The 17576-nt window shown below is 41.3% G+C and overlaps 1 protein-coding gene and 1 non-coding gene across 6 annotated transcripts in view; both read right to left on the reverse strand.

Moving 5' to 3' along the window:
- The window catches only part of Lrrc28 (leucine rich repeat containing 28), a 118003-nt gene that overhangs the window by 36591 nt on the left and 63836 nt on the right, over positions 1–17576 (reverse strand). For 4 of the 5 annotated variants that reach the window (XM_087569735.1, XM_087569747.1, NM_001108486.1 and 1 more), the window contains 1 exon segment: positions 3988–4194. The exons of the other annotated variant lie outside the window; for it this stretch is intronic. In XM_087569735.1, coding sequence (XP_087425861.1) covers positions 3988–4194 — 207 coding nt within the window. 5 annotated transcript variants of the gene reach the window in all.
- Positions 12049–12181, reverse strand: LOC120100341 (small nucleolar RNA SNORA70). The gene has a single exon (XR_015655735.1). It is a non-coding gene; the product is annotated as a small nucleolar RNA SNORA70 (small nucleolar RNA).

Below are 17576 nucleotides of genomic sequence, written 5' to 3' on the forward strand. Positions count from 1 at the left end.
GTCCCAAGAAAACATGTCACTGCTAGACTAAGGGACAATTCTGAGGCTGGTCTAGAAACCCAAATCATTTCTCATCACCATGCCCCACTAACTTCTGACTTACTCCATGATGATTTATGCACAGGCTACTTTGTAACCTCAATGTAACATGCTAAATGCTCTTAGAATTTACTCACTGCGGGCAGGAAAACGGTTCAGCAGTTCAGAGCACTTGCTATTCTTGTAGTGGACCTGTGTTCAGTTATCCGGACCCACATGGCCGCTCACAACCACCTATACCCTCGTTCCAGGAAACCGAATTCCCTTTCCTGGTCCCTGGGAGCACGAGCACATCAATGGTATACATACATACATGCACATCAATGGTATACATACATACATGCACATCAATGGTATACATACATACATTCAGGCAAAACACTCCCACACACAAGATTTAAACAAATCTTTCAAAACAAATAATTGACTTTTTAAAAAATTACCTTTTTACATTTATTTATTATTATTTAGTGCATGTGCATGCACATGCACAGTCACAGGACAACTTGCAGAAGTCAGTCCTTTCCTGCTAGGAGTCAAATTCAGGTACTCGGGTGGGATGCCAAGCACTTTTAGTAGCTGAGCCGTCTTGCTGACCCTCATTTATACTTTTCTAAATAAACACTTAATAAAAATTTCATCTGCTAAACGAGATGCATCTTTGTTTTCTTGTCAACTATAAACGCGACAGGACTGAATTTAGTGGCATGGCACTTTTGGGAGCTAAAACATGCTGTCTACAGCCACCCCGTGCCCAGCGACCCGCAGCCCTGCAGCCATTACTCAAATGGAACAAGTAGCATTCCCAAAGAATTAGTCTTACTAATTATTCAGGGAAAACCAGGAGCCCCCAGGAAGAACTCTGTACTCCCCTCAGCTCTTGGAAGGTAAGAGCTGAAACCCCAATTCTGTGAGCTAGTAAGTCAACCAAGCTGTATCTACGCAATAGTAAAAATGCCAAGTTTGGAGACCTCTGCTAACTTTCTTAGCGCAAGGCTCAAGCGACTGCTTTTTCCTCCTATGCTGATAGTCACCTCTGTGAACAAAGCCTGCCTGTAGGCTCATCTGTCATTCAACTGTCGCAGTGCAGTAATAATGGGAGCATCCGTCTTTCTGATGCATCTTTTCATTTCAGGAAGAACAGTCAAAGAACCTTAGTGGTTTGACAGCATTACAAGTGACTGAAGCAGCACATACTCAAAGGCAGCTAATGGTCTGACAGTATCACACATGATCTAAGCCATCCTTACAGGCAGCCTCTGTAGCTGCCTGCAGAAGCAGCGAGTATCAGACAGCTGCTTAAGAAAATCCATAAAAACTGAGCTCCAGGGGGCTGGAGAGGTGGCTCAGTGGTTAAGAGCACTGGCTGCTCGTTTAGAGGACAAGTATTCCATTCTCAGCACCCACATAACAGCTCACACTGTCTGTAAGCACAGTTCCAGACAATCGACACCCTCACACAGACACACATACAGGCAAAACACCGAGGCACATGAGATAAAAACAGAGCTGGGCATGGTTGTGCATACTTTAATGTCTTCTTATTCATTTATTTAGAAGACAGCACTCTGGAGGCAGAGGTAGGCAGATCTCCATGAGTTTGACATTAGCCTGGTCTACAAAGTGAAGACAGGACAGTGAAGCCAGGGCTGTTATATAGAAAAACCCTGTCTCAAAAAAATTAATAAAAAAATTGTAAAGAAAGATACTGGAGATGGCCACTTTCAGTATGGTGTCCCCTTCTACGGACCAATTCTGGACTATAAAGAGTATGTCAGGGTGGAAGGACTGTCACGGTTAGAATTGCAGTCTGTGCTTGAGTTCTATTACTAGCTGCGACTCTAGGCAAGTGACATGAATTCTCCGTACGTCAACCTCTTCATCTGTAAAGTTAGTCAATGGGTTTGTAATAGGTTTATAATCATTAGAGACTGTATGTGCAGTATTTATTAATACTCGACTAAGGAAGAGTGCATTGCTGTAGTTAAATAGAGAGAATACTCATTACATAGTCTCTAATAGAAACACACACATATTACACACGTATATATGTGATGGTGATAAAATAACAGGAAATTGTAGAGACAACATGAGATTTAGCTAGCTCATGTGTTTCTGGTAACATCTGACGTCGAATCAAGCAAAGTTCCAGGTTGCCTATAAGACATTTTGCAGCTTTACTCTGAACCCCGCTGTTACATTTGCCAAGTTGAGTCTTATGCCACATAAATTAAATAATCTTTTTCTTCCTCCCTTTCAGCCATGACTACACCATCCTGGCAATCACATGGTTGAAAGATATCGGGAAGTAGTCAAAGGTTCTGGTGGTTACTGTAGATATGAAATGTGTTGAACATGAGGAAGAGGAGAAAGAGGAGGAGGAGGAGAAAGGAGAAGAGGAGGAAGAGGAGGAGGAAGAAGAGGAAGAGGAGGAAGAGGAGGAGGGGGAAGAGGAGGAAGAGGAAGAGGAGGCAGAGAGAAAGAGGGGGAAGAGGAGGAGGAGGGGCAGTAGCAGCAGCAGCAGCAGCACAGCTGGCTATGCACTCTCCAGGTGCACCTCCTCACGCCTGTGCACTAACTCTCGCCCATGAACTTTGCAGGATGAAGACGGTCATCGCTGACCTTCAGACACTGACAGTGAAGCTCAGTAGTTACTGTGGGTCACACTGTGAGCTGCACACCTTGTTCAGGTGCTGCCCCTGTCAGTCAGTGAACAGCAGGCATCTTCACTCTGTAAATATGCATATTTGACATTCTCACTCAGAAAGCTCAGATTTTTTTTTAGAAGTATAGCTTGTTTTTAAAACAGATTTATGTTAATTTGTTTATTTATAATTGTGGAATATATCTGTGGGAAATTAATCTCCTTAAATTCAGCGGTTTTTATTATATGAATTGATTTTAATGTTTCTATTATTTTAAAGATTTCATGAAGAAACTTTAAACTGAAAATACATAAAATGAATTATATATGCAAACACTTCCTTTTGGGAGCTGGTGAGTTATGTACTTCATTGTCCTCAGAGATGAATGATTCCTATTCAGACGCTTTTATGAATGAAGCTGTAATAGTTTAAGGTCCTATGTGACTTCATTTTTTAAACTGGCACGTGCATTTCTTAGAAGTTGAAACTACAGTTTAGTTCTATGTGAAATAAATGTACCTTATTATTAAAGACCTATATGCCGGATGTGTACACGTCAAAATGAACCAACTACAGAAATCTACAGAGGATAAGGTTTTATTTGGCAAGGCGGCATTTCTGGTTCAGTAGGCAATTTAGTCATTATAAAGTCTTCAAAGGTTTACAGCCAGATTTTCTGACATTAGTACGTATAACAATATTCAAAAATCACTTTCCACGGCAGAAGCCAATATCCACATTAGCTTCTAATGTAAAGGGGCATATTGGGGTTGGGGTATGTGGCAGAGAGCTTGCCTAGCATGTGTGGCCCTGGGTTAAATCTACAGGACCAAGGGAGAAGAGGACACAGGAACTAGCAGATGTGTTTGTACGGGGAGTCATCCGTTCATAATGCTCACGGCTCTCTGTCAGACTTACAGTCACACACATTTCAATTCACTTCCTACAGTAATTTCTCGTAGGTGGTATATTCTGTGATGGCACAGAATGACTTTGTAGTAAGTATGGGACCCCTGAGCTAGGCATGGTGGCACATGGAGGCCGAGGCCAGAGTTTGAAGGTTCAAGAACAGTGTGGCCATACAGGGAGACCCAGCCTGGCGATACAAGCAATGATATCACCCCTGACTAAAATAACGTCACTTGTCATCTGCAATAATGCTGTTGTTCATGTCAAAAATGGATTTACAGAGAAATCATCAGATAAACTGAAGGAAACGAATCCGTTCTAGTTAAAGAAATACGTTGTATTTTATGTGTTTAAAATACATCTAGTCTAGTCATCATATAACCACAACACTTACCAACTGGCAAAGATGCAAGACGGTTTCCAGCCATGGAGAGCTCATTGAGGCTGGGCAGCTGGCAGAGATGGCGCGGCACACACCAGAGCCGATTGCGGTCCACAGTGAGGTACTGCAGAGAAAGGCACAGGTGAAGCCTCTCGGGTAAAGCTAGCAAACGGTTGGTAGAAATGTCTAGTGTCTGCAGCTCCTTCAAATCGCCAACCTCTACAACCAAAATCAAAATTATTATAAATCGCATTCTGATGTAACTCCAAAGAATAAAATAAAGAGAATCAATACTACTACGGTTCAAGTAAATACAATCAGTTATGTCTGCAGATATGACGCTGAAGCATAGAACCCGGGCTAGACCGCAAACCATGCAGCCTTGGTAAGATGCTTCTCTCAGCCTGCAAGATTTGGGGAGAGGGGATGCACATGTGCACATCTGTATACACAGATGCGCTCAGCCATGAGTGCATGTACGGAGATCAGAAGCCAACATCATCCATCTTCCTCCACAGCTCTCCAACTTAGTTTTTGAGGCAGGGTCTCTCATGAACCTGCTGCTAACTGGTTCAGCTACTGTGGCTGGCCAGGGAACCCCAGGCTCTACCTTCACCCCCTACATGGATTAGGGTTACAGATATGCACCAGGTACCTGGCACTTATGTAGTTCATGGGGATCTGAGTTCAGGTCCTAATGCTTTGATAGCAAGCACTAACTTACCGAGCCATCTCCCCAGCAGTGCCAGAGTTCCCTAAATACTGAAAAGAGCTGGCTTAAAGGGTGAGGCCCAGAGTTATTAACCTGAGCTAGAAGCATGACACTGACGAATCCAAGTTCTTGGTCAGGTGAGAAAGGAATGGTTACTTCAAGGTAGCTGTGTCCATAATCGTACAGCTGCCCTCCTAAGCAGATAATAGGAGATTTACGAGTGGAGGCACCAGGTAGACACAGAACTCCCCTGCTCCATGGCTTCACTGCAGCACTGGGCAGGACAGCCCTGCTTCTCCCCAGAGAACCGTAGTGTAAAGACTGCTATGATGCTGTGGTCTCACACCTGCCTTTCCTAGCCCCCATGCCCTGCTTTTCCTCTTAGGTTAGGTCTTGTGGCACCACCCTAGACACACGAGTTGTTTAGGATGTGGGTGAGGGACACCACTTCCCTCAGATAGTAAAGTCTTACCTTCACGTGGGCTTTTCTTACTGTTTGTTACTGACCAGGAGTTAGCCACACTACAACTCAGCAGATCAAACTTGCTGGCAAGCTAAAACTGGCACTTATGTTTTAAAAAATAGTAAACCACAGGGGTTGGAGAGATGGCTCAGTGGTTGGGGGGCACTGACCGCTCTTCTAGAGGACCAGGGTTCAATTCCTAGTGCCCACATGACAGCTAACAACTGCAACTCCCAGATCTGATACACTCAGACATAATTCAGGTAAAATGCTAATGCACATAAGGGTAAAGACAAATTATTTTAAAGACACAGTAAAACCACAACATCCAAACAAAGATCATATGGTAGAGATCATGTGTCCTACAAATCTTAAATATGTTTATAATCAGGACATTTACAGAAAAAGTTTTCTGCCTTTGCTACATAATTATTATTAGAAATATCCTTTAAATTTTTATTATATTTATTATTGTTATTATCATAGCTATGTATACATGTACTTGTACACAGAGGTCAGAGGGCACCTTTTGAGCGTGAATTCTCCCTGTCATCATGTAGGTTCCAGGCTACCCAGCTCCCAGCATTAGGCCTGGCAACAACTGCATTTACCTTCTGAGCCATCTCTCTGGCCCTGGGAACACTCTTAACAGCTAATCTTTTATTTGAAAGGAATGTGGGGTCAAAATATATTGACTTCAAGTTATTTTTTCTAATATTGACAAGCTTGTGCTAGGATACTCATTATTTACTAATTTCTCCCAAAACTGAGCAAAATATTCATTTGAAAACAAGTAGGCATGATTCTGTATGTAGCATTTGACTCTCAATGGCGGTTTTCCTCCATCTGAACTTAACTGATCTGTAATACAAGGAGCTCAATTCACGCTTGTGTTTACCCTTAGCAGTGATGTAGCTGATGATAAAGTCCATTTTCATGTCTATTCACAAAATCAAATTACTACGCATGTGATGATGAGGGAGTTAGTGGACCCATGTTTCACAATTGAATAGAAAAAGACAAAGGAAAAAAAAAAACAGGAAAGAAACGTTTGATCTAACTTTAGTAGTGACTATAGGAGTGACTGGACATCCATGTGGGCCAGGGACAAGAGAATGTCACAGGGGCTGGAGAGATGGCTCAGCGGTTAAGAGCACTGACTACTCTTCCAGAGGTCCTGAATTCAATTCCCAGCAACCACATGATGGCTCGCAACCATCTGTAAAAAGATCTGATGCCCTCTTCTGGTGTGTCTGAAGACAGCTACAATGTACTTATATGAATAAAAAAAAGAGAATGTCACAGTAGGCAGTGTCCTTGGAGCCAAGGCACACTACAGGAGACGAGGTGGGACAGGAGCTCAGAGCAAGGAGTCACATGAAGAGCTCAGGCTTTTGAGGTCCTGGGAATGGAGCCTGGAAAGGGCACAAGGGTGCGCATGCCCAGCAAGCACCCATCCACACTGGGAGGAGCGGAGAAGAATGCCATGGCCGAGGGCCTGCTGGAGGCAAAGATGACAATAATCACCGAGAGAGCTTAGAGTATGCACAGGAAGTCCTCTTTGCAAGCTCCAAGTAAATATGCAGAAAGCAGAGGAGGAGAGCCTGGGCCGAGAGGACATGTGTCACCACAGAAGACTGAAGGAACTTAAGGGAAAACCCAGGAACATACAAAGGAAAGCAGACCAACTTGACTGGATGTGGTAAACAACAAATTAGAGAAAGTCAGAGTCAGGTCTAGGCCTCTACTACCTTCTAGAGCAGTGGTTCTCAACCTTCCTAATGCCGTGACCCTCTAACACAGCTCCTCATGTGGCGGTGACCCCAACCATAAACCTTCCTAACACCGTGACCCTCTAACACAGCTTCTCATGTGCCAGTGACTCCAACCATGAACTTTATTGCTACTTCAAAACTGTGACTTTGTTACGGTTATGACTGATTATGTAAATAGCCAATATATAGGACATCGCAGCTGTGACCCCCAAAAGGTTCACGAGAACCACTGATCTAGACCATTATGCAAACCCAAATTTTTATATTAATGGAAATTATTAAAAATGAACCAAGCTGACCTCATGTGACACCTCAAAAGCTAGAGCAAAAGACACGATGTTTTTCATACACGTGGTGCATAGCCCAGGTTTGACCACAGCTGTACCGTTAAGCAGGTCTCACATTTCTAAGGACTAAAATGGTATAAAGTGCTGGGATCAAAGGAGGCTAGAGGCACAACGGCTCCCTAGGAGGCCTGAGAAGGCAGACTGCAGAAAAAGAAAGACACAAATCAACAGAACTACAGGCACCTGTAAGTCAGAAAGCAATTGCAATAACACTTCATACCACAATAAGAAGAAAATCAGGAAAAGAGGGCAGAAAAAATTCAAAATGGTGGTTAAAGTTTAATCTAAAGATCCAAAAAGCTGAATAAAGAGCACAAACACAAAGAAACACCTATACTCACATCATGAATGATACTGTTAGAAGCGGACTTTCCATGTTCATGATATCTAGACACCTAAAATCACAAAACTGAATGAAAAGCCAACAAAACTGAAGAGATGGCTTAGAGGGAATCAGCACGGGCTGAGCAAGCCTGGTGGCCTGAGTCGAATCTCAGTTCAATCCCCAAGCACACCCCATACACACTGTGTCTCTCCCCTGCTCCATGGCAAATTAAAAAAGTAACCCCAAAAAAGAACAAAGGAACAAGAATATTTATTACTTACATGGACTATAAATGGCAAAATGATGGATATAAATGCAACTATATAAATAACTATATTAAGTGTAAACTGAGCCAGATGTATTGGCATTCATTTTTAATCTCGGCACTCTGGAGGCAGAGGCAGATAGATCTCTGAGTTTGAGGCTAACCTGGTCTACAGAGCAAATTCTAGGGCAGCCAGGGCTATACAGGGAAACTGGTTTGAAAACAAAAAAGAAAAAGAAAAAGGGAATTAATAAGCCAACCGCATGTATAAGGATATTAGACTACCTTTTAAAAAGACACGCTATCTGAAGAAGCACACTTTAGAGTCAAAGGCACCGCTACACTCTAAGTCCAAGGAAGAAAAGGTGCAGCAATAAACAACCACCACAGAGAAATCAGGCTGATTCTCTATCACAGACAGACAGGAGGACATGTGTTACTATAAGAGACAAAGAAATACTTCACAATTGCTAAATGATCGGTAATTCAGGAAGAAACAATAATTACAAGCACACAGATAAATAATGAAAGCTCAAAATGAGGGGACAAAATGACAGAGATGAGAAGAAAAGCAGCATTTCAACAATGACAAGGGAACATTGTGACACACCACTGTTACCAACCCACAGAGCCACAACATATGAGAATGGCAGGAGACAGTTGACTCAAGCTTGGCCATCAAACAAGCTGGCTCTTTTGACACCTTAGAAACCACACCAGAAGACACACTGGTTTTGAGCACATGGTGCCTCGTCCAGGGTTAACCATGTGCTGCACCATTAAGCCCATCTCAGACAGAAGAGGCACTCTGACCACATGGGTATTACAGTAGAAAGAAACCTGGGAGATCCCCCAAATACTTGAGAATTAAGTAACATATTTCTAAATAACCAACAAGTAAAAGAAATTGAAAAGAAAATTAGAAAATTCTTTTGACCAAATGAAACCAATCAAGACAAAATGCCCAGAGTGATGGGATGGCAGCAGGGGTGTGGTGGATGGCACTGAAGCTTGGCAGCTCTCACCAGGAAAGCTCCACATGTGCTCCAGAAGCTCCCAACATGAGAAGGGAGGAAAAGAAGTGAGCACTAACCATGGGATGAGTGCAGAGGGAAAACTAAAGCTGCAATAATGAAGTAGAAATCTCAAACCCAGAAACAAAAGTCAGCTCTTGAAGACTGACAAAGCTTAGGCTTGGCGGCGGGGGGTTGGAGGGGAGGGAAGAGGGGCACAAAGTGCTACAATGGGACAAAAGATGGGACAGAACAGTTTCCTCCTTCAGTAGGTGAACAGACAAACTCTGGCATGTCCATACAGTCTAGGCCTACTCAGGAATAAAATAAAACAGTGACACTGAGCCCAGATGAACTCACACTGGGCACACACTACATGCTCACAGCTGTCATTACTTGGGAAAGTCTCAACTCCTATATGTTAAAAAACAAACAAACAAACAAACAAATCCCAAGAATTACCTTAATTTTCTTTCTGAAGTTATATTTATTATAATTGTTAGGCAAATAGCATACATGCTTATTAAGCAAAATTTTAAAAGTTCATATATTGATTTTTCTGAACATTTTAAATCAGTACAATAATTCTGAGTATAAATTCAAATAATTTAGTTAGCTGTTTTTAATTTCAATTAAAAATATGGTAATTTTTATTTCTAAAAGAAAGTTACTTTTAAAAGAGTCTTTTTGATATGTCCTTATCATGTGTTGTGTGTGTATACACACTCAAATGTGTTTGGAACACACTCAAGTTCAGGTACATGGAGGCCAGAGGTCAGGTCGGGTGCCTTCCTCAGTTGCTTTTATTTTTGAGGCCAGGGCTCTCACTGAACCTGATTCAGACAGACTGGCTAGTCAGTGAGTATCAAGGAGGTGGAGCGCCGTCTCCAACACCCCAGATGGGCTACAGACGGATGCTGCTGCCCTTGTCTTTTTATGAGAGAGCTGGGATTTGAACTCAGGGCTTCATATGTGTATGTGGGAAGTCCTTTACTGGGTAAGCCTGCCCCCGAGCTCCTGCTTTATCATTCTTGATACTTAATGTGTTTATAATGAAAGTGATTTAAACTAATAGCTTTAATATTTTCAACAACTTTAAAGTCATCTATTGTGATGCCACCTAGAAATCAACACAGTTGATTACTCACAGTTACAACATGCTCCTTTGGGGATGCTGACAGACTCCCCCCTTTTCAGCTGGGTCCTCTGACCACACCTCTTTGGCCCTGCTCCACCCCTTCCCTGAAAGTAACCACAGGTCTGTAAACCCATTTCCTTAATGTATCTTAACAACCCTAACTTCACAACTGTTAGTCACTGTTTACTTTTATGCTAAATACGCAAGTCCCTAAAACTTTTCTGACACTAGTATCTTGAAGACAACTTTGCTGTTGCCACATTCATTACTGAGACCAAGCACAGAAATAACATCTAGTGCCAATTTCCAAGAAAAACATCAAGTCCCCTTTAAATAGTCATGGATGAACACTGACCTAACCTAGAATTTAAATGGGATGGGAAGGAAGCCACCCACTGCAGGCCATCCCAGTGGCCACACAGAGTCAACAACAAGGCTTGCTATTTTCAAGTCTGGCTGTTTCCGGTGCCACTAAAACCAGCTCAGACTTAAGCTCTCACTGCATGCCAGGCTATGGAGAACATGCAGAGAAATAAAAGGCAACATCTCAATGCCTGCCAGGTTCCTTCTCAGCACAATACATCTCTCGTTCTTTCACATCTTATGTATGATACGGTTTTAAAAGGTATTCCTTGGCTAGTTACATACCACAGGCTAAAACTGCTTGTTAACCGTTATGCATTATCAGCCATAAAATTTTGGGCTATTTACTTAATTATTTATACCTTTAATTTGCTGTAAATAAACAAATATATGTTTAAAAAAGAGAATAATCCTTATCTCAAGAGATCAATTACTTAACTATAAAATGTTCCATATAATTAAATTCAGCAACACATGGCAGAAAAAGAAGCATTTCTAATTGCTAGTTCATCATACTATAAAATATTCTCAATGGACACTCTGCACATAATCAATTTCGTGATTTTATGGTTGATGTCTTATTATAGAAACAACTACAAGCACAATACATGTGTTTTGTGCCCAACAGAGAAAGGGGCTCTTAAGAGCCATGTGTCAGAGTACTCTTCTTGGAAAAAAGCTGGAACACACACGCATGTGTAAAGTACAAAGTGACCCACATACATACGCACAAGCACAATACACATAAAACAGCAACAAAACCAACTCAGGTACAACGGATCTATTAGTGGACCTAAAAGTAAAGTTCCAAGGCTTGACAGTGTGCAATCACCAATCCTGCAGCCTTAGACCTTGCTTGTAACAACTAAGACCAAGCCATTTTTAAAAAGGCAGAATTTGTGTATCTTAATCTGTCTCTCTGACAAGAGAAAGTCCTTAGACCTCAATTACTGAACAGCTGCACGTCACTCAACCAGGGTCTGACCTGAGAAATGAATCCTAGGCAATGTGTCATTCGAACATCATAAACTGCAAGGCACAAGGCTAGACGGTATGGTCTACTGTACACATGTACAGTATGGAGGTCTACGGCATCTGGACTACAGACCTATGCACCATGTGACTACTGAATACTCGTGGCAACTGGAACACAGCGGTAACAGCCACAACGCCACTATGTGCTAGGAAAACATCGCTTCATTATCTTCTGACATCTATGCAGTTATCACTGGCTGAACTTACTTTATGCAGTACATGGCTATATCTGAATTTTTAAAATTAAAACTGATTACTCTGCATATTAAGCAACCTGCCTAGAAATAGCCCTGTTTTCTACATGTGGTAGAATCATGCTCACTGACTGGACAAGGCTGAAAGGAAATAGGAATGCTGCTTCTAGTGATCATGTCTTCATGTTCGTCTGCATTAAACTCAGTGAAGCCTCACTTTTTCGAGATGCAGATATTCTGGAAGCCATGGAACTTGAACTTGTCTCTATATAGAGCCTCAATCAGTATACATAGTTCCTTATTCTGCAGTTTGGTGCCGATGGACATGACAGCCTGGCCAATGTAAATCCTAGGCCACGGGGCTTCCCAAAGGTACCTCATGTACCTGTCTGGAGCCTAGACTGGAGCAGCATTGAGATCAGAGACTTGAATAACTGCCAGCAAATTGTCTCCAATGTCCCTCTGTGCAGCCCATAAGGCATCAGGCTGCATATACTCCCAAAGTGACTACAGTTTGCGATCAGTGCACACCAAGCCCCATGGGGAAAGGGACTTGGTCAGCTTAATTGGCTGCAGAGTGATTCCAATTATTTAAAGGTGTGTTCACTATGGAAAAAAATTCTCTAAAATATAAGAAAGATACTGAGGAGTTTTGGCAAAATATTACAGAACTGGTATAATAGAAGACAAAGACATCTTTCAATATGAATATAAACAGCCCTAAGTACAGCAGTCTCCACATCTGTAGGACGCATTCATCAGGAAGGGAAGCTTAGGAGCAGCTGGAACCTGAGGAGGAAAGCTAACTACGAAAGAGTATGGGGGGGGGGCACAAATCTATTTGGGGAACTCTGGAAAATTCTAGGTTTGGGGTCAGGTGAGAAGAGCCAGGTGCTACCAGCAAGCTCTGCTATAGCGCTGGCTGGAGAACACAGACGCTGCAGTTAAGCTGTGTGGAAGACAGTATAGTTTGGGTTCAGCCAGAGCAGAGCCCTTGTTAATTACCCTGACATCAAACCTGAGCACCAGAGAAAGCTCAGCATAAGAACCACGCCCCAGGACAAGACCTCATTTCCACACACCCGACAAAGCCAGGAGGACACTCTGAGGAGGGACTGAGGGAGAGTTAAATCCTGCTGGTTTAAAGTTGGAAATACTCCAGGTTTTCTCCTGCAGTTGGGTAGCATCACATAGTTAATGGTGGAGCAGAAGCTTAAGGTAGAAATACACCGAGAAAGGCTGAAGATTCACAGCAAAATTAGACAGGCACGCAAATGGTCAGGTTACTGAAAGACTGAAATATATATAAAAAATTAACCACTACTGGATACCAAGACTCGGTTTCATAAAAGCAGTTACCCTCAGGCGAAGATTCAGTATAACTGCAAGAACACGCACACGTACAATGCAACATCTATTCTTACCAAGTTAAGATGACCAGGCGTCACCGAGCTGTAAGATAGAACCAGTGTCGACATGCTGGGGAGGAACACAAAATAATCCAGAGTCCCAAAATGTACCAGCCATAATGTTGACTATTAAAACAGCCCTTAGTGTCAAAGCAAAACAATGAACCCAGAAAGAACAAAATTCCCTAAGCAAATGAAAACTAGACATGTGTTAAAAAAAAAGACACACAGACACACAGACACACACAGACACACACAGACACACACAGACACATACACACATACACACACACAGACACACACACACACACACACACACACACACCCACCCCAGGACAATATGGCCCACAGAGGCTAAAAAATAAATCACTAGAACCTGTCCTAGAAATAGACTAGGTATACTGAACACTGAATACTCCTAGTCATGCAAATGTAGGGCCTGCCAGGACAGGCCACCATTGCACACAATCACAGAGAGCTTTAGTATGCATAGGTTTGCCATAATGAGAATTAATATCAGAAAGTACAATGAAAAGCACCACTAGAACCCTACTCAGTTTAATATATGTGTGTGTACATAAATATACACACACACATATAGTGATGTATAACTTTAAAATAAAAATCAAATCAGTGGGACTGGAGAAATGGCTCAGCAGTTAAGAGCACTTGCTGCTGTTGATCTAGGTTCAGTTTCCATTACAATAAAACTCCACTTCCAGGGGATCCAGTACCCTTTCCTGGCAAAAAAAATATATATCTGCATACATGCAGTACACACACACACACACACACACACACACACACACACACACACACACACACACACTTTAGAAAGTTAGCAATTAAGAAGACCTATTAACAAAGTATCACATTTATGAAAGATAATACTGGGCTGTCTTAAAATCAAACATACCTACATATATGAAACTTGAGAAGCTTAAAAAACCATTTGACTCAATTGTGTCTAAATGTCAAGCTTATCAATAAATTCCCAAATAAAAAAATGTGTAGGTTAAAAGATACTTTAATTAAGAAAAAAGCCTGTGCACCTGGGACAGCAGGCCGAGAGAAGAGCTTAGCACAGCAGCCCTCTGAGAGGTTCTACCTAGCAGTTGACTGAGAGAAACGCAGATACCCACAAACATTGGATAGAGGTTGGGGACCCCTGTGGAAGAGTTAGGGCAAGGATTAAAGGCCCCCAAGATGGCAACCCCATAGGAAGACCAACAGTATCAAGTAACTTGGACCCCTGGGAGATCCCGGAGCCTGAGTTACCAAGCAAAGAGCACACACAGGCTGGTCTGAGGCTCCCTGCATGCCTCCACCCCTGCACATATGTAGTAGAAGGCTGCCTTGTCTGGCCTCAGTGGGAGACAATGGGCCTAATCCTGCAGAGACTTGATGCCTAGGGAGGAGAGATGGGGGGTTGGGAAGGCTGACCTCTTAGAGGTGAACAGAAGGGGTAATGGGAGGAGGAACTCTGCTGGTGGGGGGGACTGTGGTGGCATACCATTTAGTGTATAAATAAATAAATAAATAAATAAATAAATAAATAAATAAATAAATAAATAAGAAAATCACCTGTTTGGACATTTCCCTGGCACTTTGTATATAATTACTCACTAGAACCCTACTCAAGTTTCTTAAAAATAAGTTACTTCCCAGATATTGAGTACCTAACCGAATAATTTGGTATTTGAAGTACCTGACAAAATGCCACTGAGAATGTTGCAGGAAAAACCAAAAACAAAAAAATAAAACCCACAAAACTAGAAAGTACTCTCAATGGCAGCTGTAACTGACTGCAACAGAGAGATGGCTCAACTCTCTTCTTCACATATATTTGCTTTGAATTTTAAAAGCATTTATTCTAAAACTTAGTTTCTTTTCATTACTTTGTATCAGTACACTGATGCCTCCTGGAAAAGCTCTTTATCGCCTTCATTCTTCAAGATTCATGGAGACCACATTCACGGGTTCTCGTTTGTATTTTACTTAAGTAGTCGTCTGTTGCAGATTTCTTCCAGGTCTGGCTTTTCCCTCTGTATGGGGATAGCACAAAGGAATATCCAAGCTTTGACTTGCAGGAAACACTAGGTGCCCATTGTTGGCATAAAACCATTATAATCTGTCTCAAGACATAGCACAGCATCACAGAGAAGAATACTTCTTTATTTCACTACTTTATAGACAAGAACTAAATGCAACCCATAGTCTGTCTTCTGAAAAGAATATTACAGTGTTACTACTTTTATCTCACTTTTATAAACCAAGGAGATGTTTTAAAGGAAAAGTATTTAGTGTATGTACATTACCAAATTGGGTTATTTAGTTTTATTTCTTTGAAGTTTCCTTTAGTAACTACCTTGAAAAATAGGAGTTGATATGATGGTCACCAGTGACTACAAAGCACCTGAAAAACAATGGCTTAAAAATTCTCCAGGGGATACTGTGGGTGAGTGTCTGCTACTCAGACATGACATCCTGTGTCAAATCCCTAATGCCCATATTAAAAAATGGGTGTGGCTGGGTATGAGTCCCCTATAGCCCCATGGTATGCAGGGGAGAGGATCACTGTGGCTTGCAGGCTACCTGACTCATTCAAGGTTAAGGGAGACCCTGACTCAAGGCAGTCAAGTGAAAAGTGACACAACAAGATGTCATTCCTCGACCTCCACATATGTGGACTTCCACTATTACACACACACACACACACACACACACACACACACACACGTACACACACAGTCTCACTAAAGCCACAGATAACTAATTTCTATGTAAAGACTCAATAGAACTCACATTAGCAGTATTTGCATGGAAACTACAGCTTCTAGGTTTGCATGTTGGGGTCATGGGCTTAATTCAAAAGTCACAGGGCTCTGCTTTTGTGACTACTGCTTAGTATTAACACTGCAGAAAATACACACTCAACAGTGACACCAACGGTCTGACGAAATACACTGGAGCGATGGACACGTTTAGACTTCTCCATCCTGCTTCAATTTTACTTCCACGCTCATGTGAACACGTATATGATCTATAACATTGATAAAGACTAACGATTTTTAAGGGTTTATTTATTTTATGCTTATATGAGTACACTGTTGCTATCTTCAGACCAGAAGAGGGCATCAGATCCTATTACACATGATTGTGAGCCACCATGTGGTTGCTGGGGATTGAACTCAGGACCTCTGGAAGAGCAGCCAGTGCTCTTAACAACTGAGCCATCTCTCCAGCCCCAATTATTTATGTTATTATGACAGCACCTCACACCTTTTGAGATTCCAAGAAAGGCAGAAAAAAATGCTAAGCATCTGTTACACTGTTTTTTAAAAATTGGTTTCATTTACTTTACCTAAGAATCATAACACAGAAATTGATTACAATTCTAAGAACTGGGTTTTTTTTAATAGTTCAATTCATTGAAATTCAATCTAACAAAAATTAAGCAATTTAATACATGTGTGTATCTATTTAGTTGATTCAAACCCATATTTCTGAGGGTCTTAAAAGTTCTGTCATTAAAAAATAGAAAAATTCTAAGTTTATATAGTTTCTGTCAAATATTTTGCAGAAATTTGTAATTTTACTAATGCTCTCTTTTGATCTCTGAGTGTGCCAAGCATGCACATATGATACACACACACATACACACATACATACATACATATATACACACATACATACACACATACACACACACATATATATACATACATACATACATACATACATACATACATACATACATACCCTGCATAGCATGGGGCTATAGGGAACACATATCCAGCACTGAATGAGTATGTATGTATGTATGTACGTACGTATGTATGTGAGTTTATTTGTGCTGTCATTGAAACTATAATACCTGCACATGTGCAGACTGTGAGGTCCTGGTTATGACCTTAGACTATACTCCTGAAGAAACTAAGATCTTTCTTGTAGCCATGCTATACACAGTCCTTTCAATATCTTTTTGAATTCTTCAAAAATATTTTGTTTTATTCTCCCAAAGGATGTTCAAAGAGTTTTGCAATTATATCTTAACCTCAAATCTGCATTCCTAACTCTCTCCCATCACACATTCACTGTCTCCCTCTAGGCTCCTCTGTCTCACGTTTCCAAGGCAACAGTGGTAGTAATTAAAAAGTTTACTCAACATACAGAATAAGCTAAGTTCATAAACCCCCTTAAATTCTCCCATAAAAATAAGACTTTCATTATTTCCAGACAAGGGTCTGTACCACAGAAACTCTTCATAATGCAAGCCACAGTCACAGTCAACAAAACTAAAGAAAAAGTCACTCTGGTTTGAAAAGACTGAACAAAAAAATGGACAAAAACACATATAATCATTATCAAAACCATTCTAATACTATAAGTGTAATGAATATTACTTGTCCTGGTTTGTTTTAGACCTCTATATAGCCCAGGCTGGCCCAGACTACAAAACAACTTAAACTACTAAGGTTCTGGGATTATAGGTATGTGCAACCTATAACCACACATGAGATATTTTTATATACCATTAAGTTTAGAAACACATCAACATG

The sequence above is a fragment of the Rattus norvegicus genome, chromosome 1 (assembly GCF_021556685.1).
Source record: "Rattus norvegicus strain SHRSP/BbbUtx chromosome 1, alternate assembly SHRSP_T2T, whole genome shotgun sequence".
In the NCBI taxonomy this organism is placed as follows: domain Eukaryota; kingdom Metazoa; phylum Chordata; class Mammalia; order Rodentia; family Muridae; genus Rattus; species Rattus norvegicus.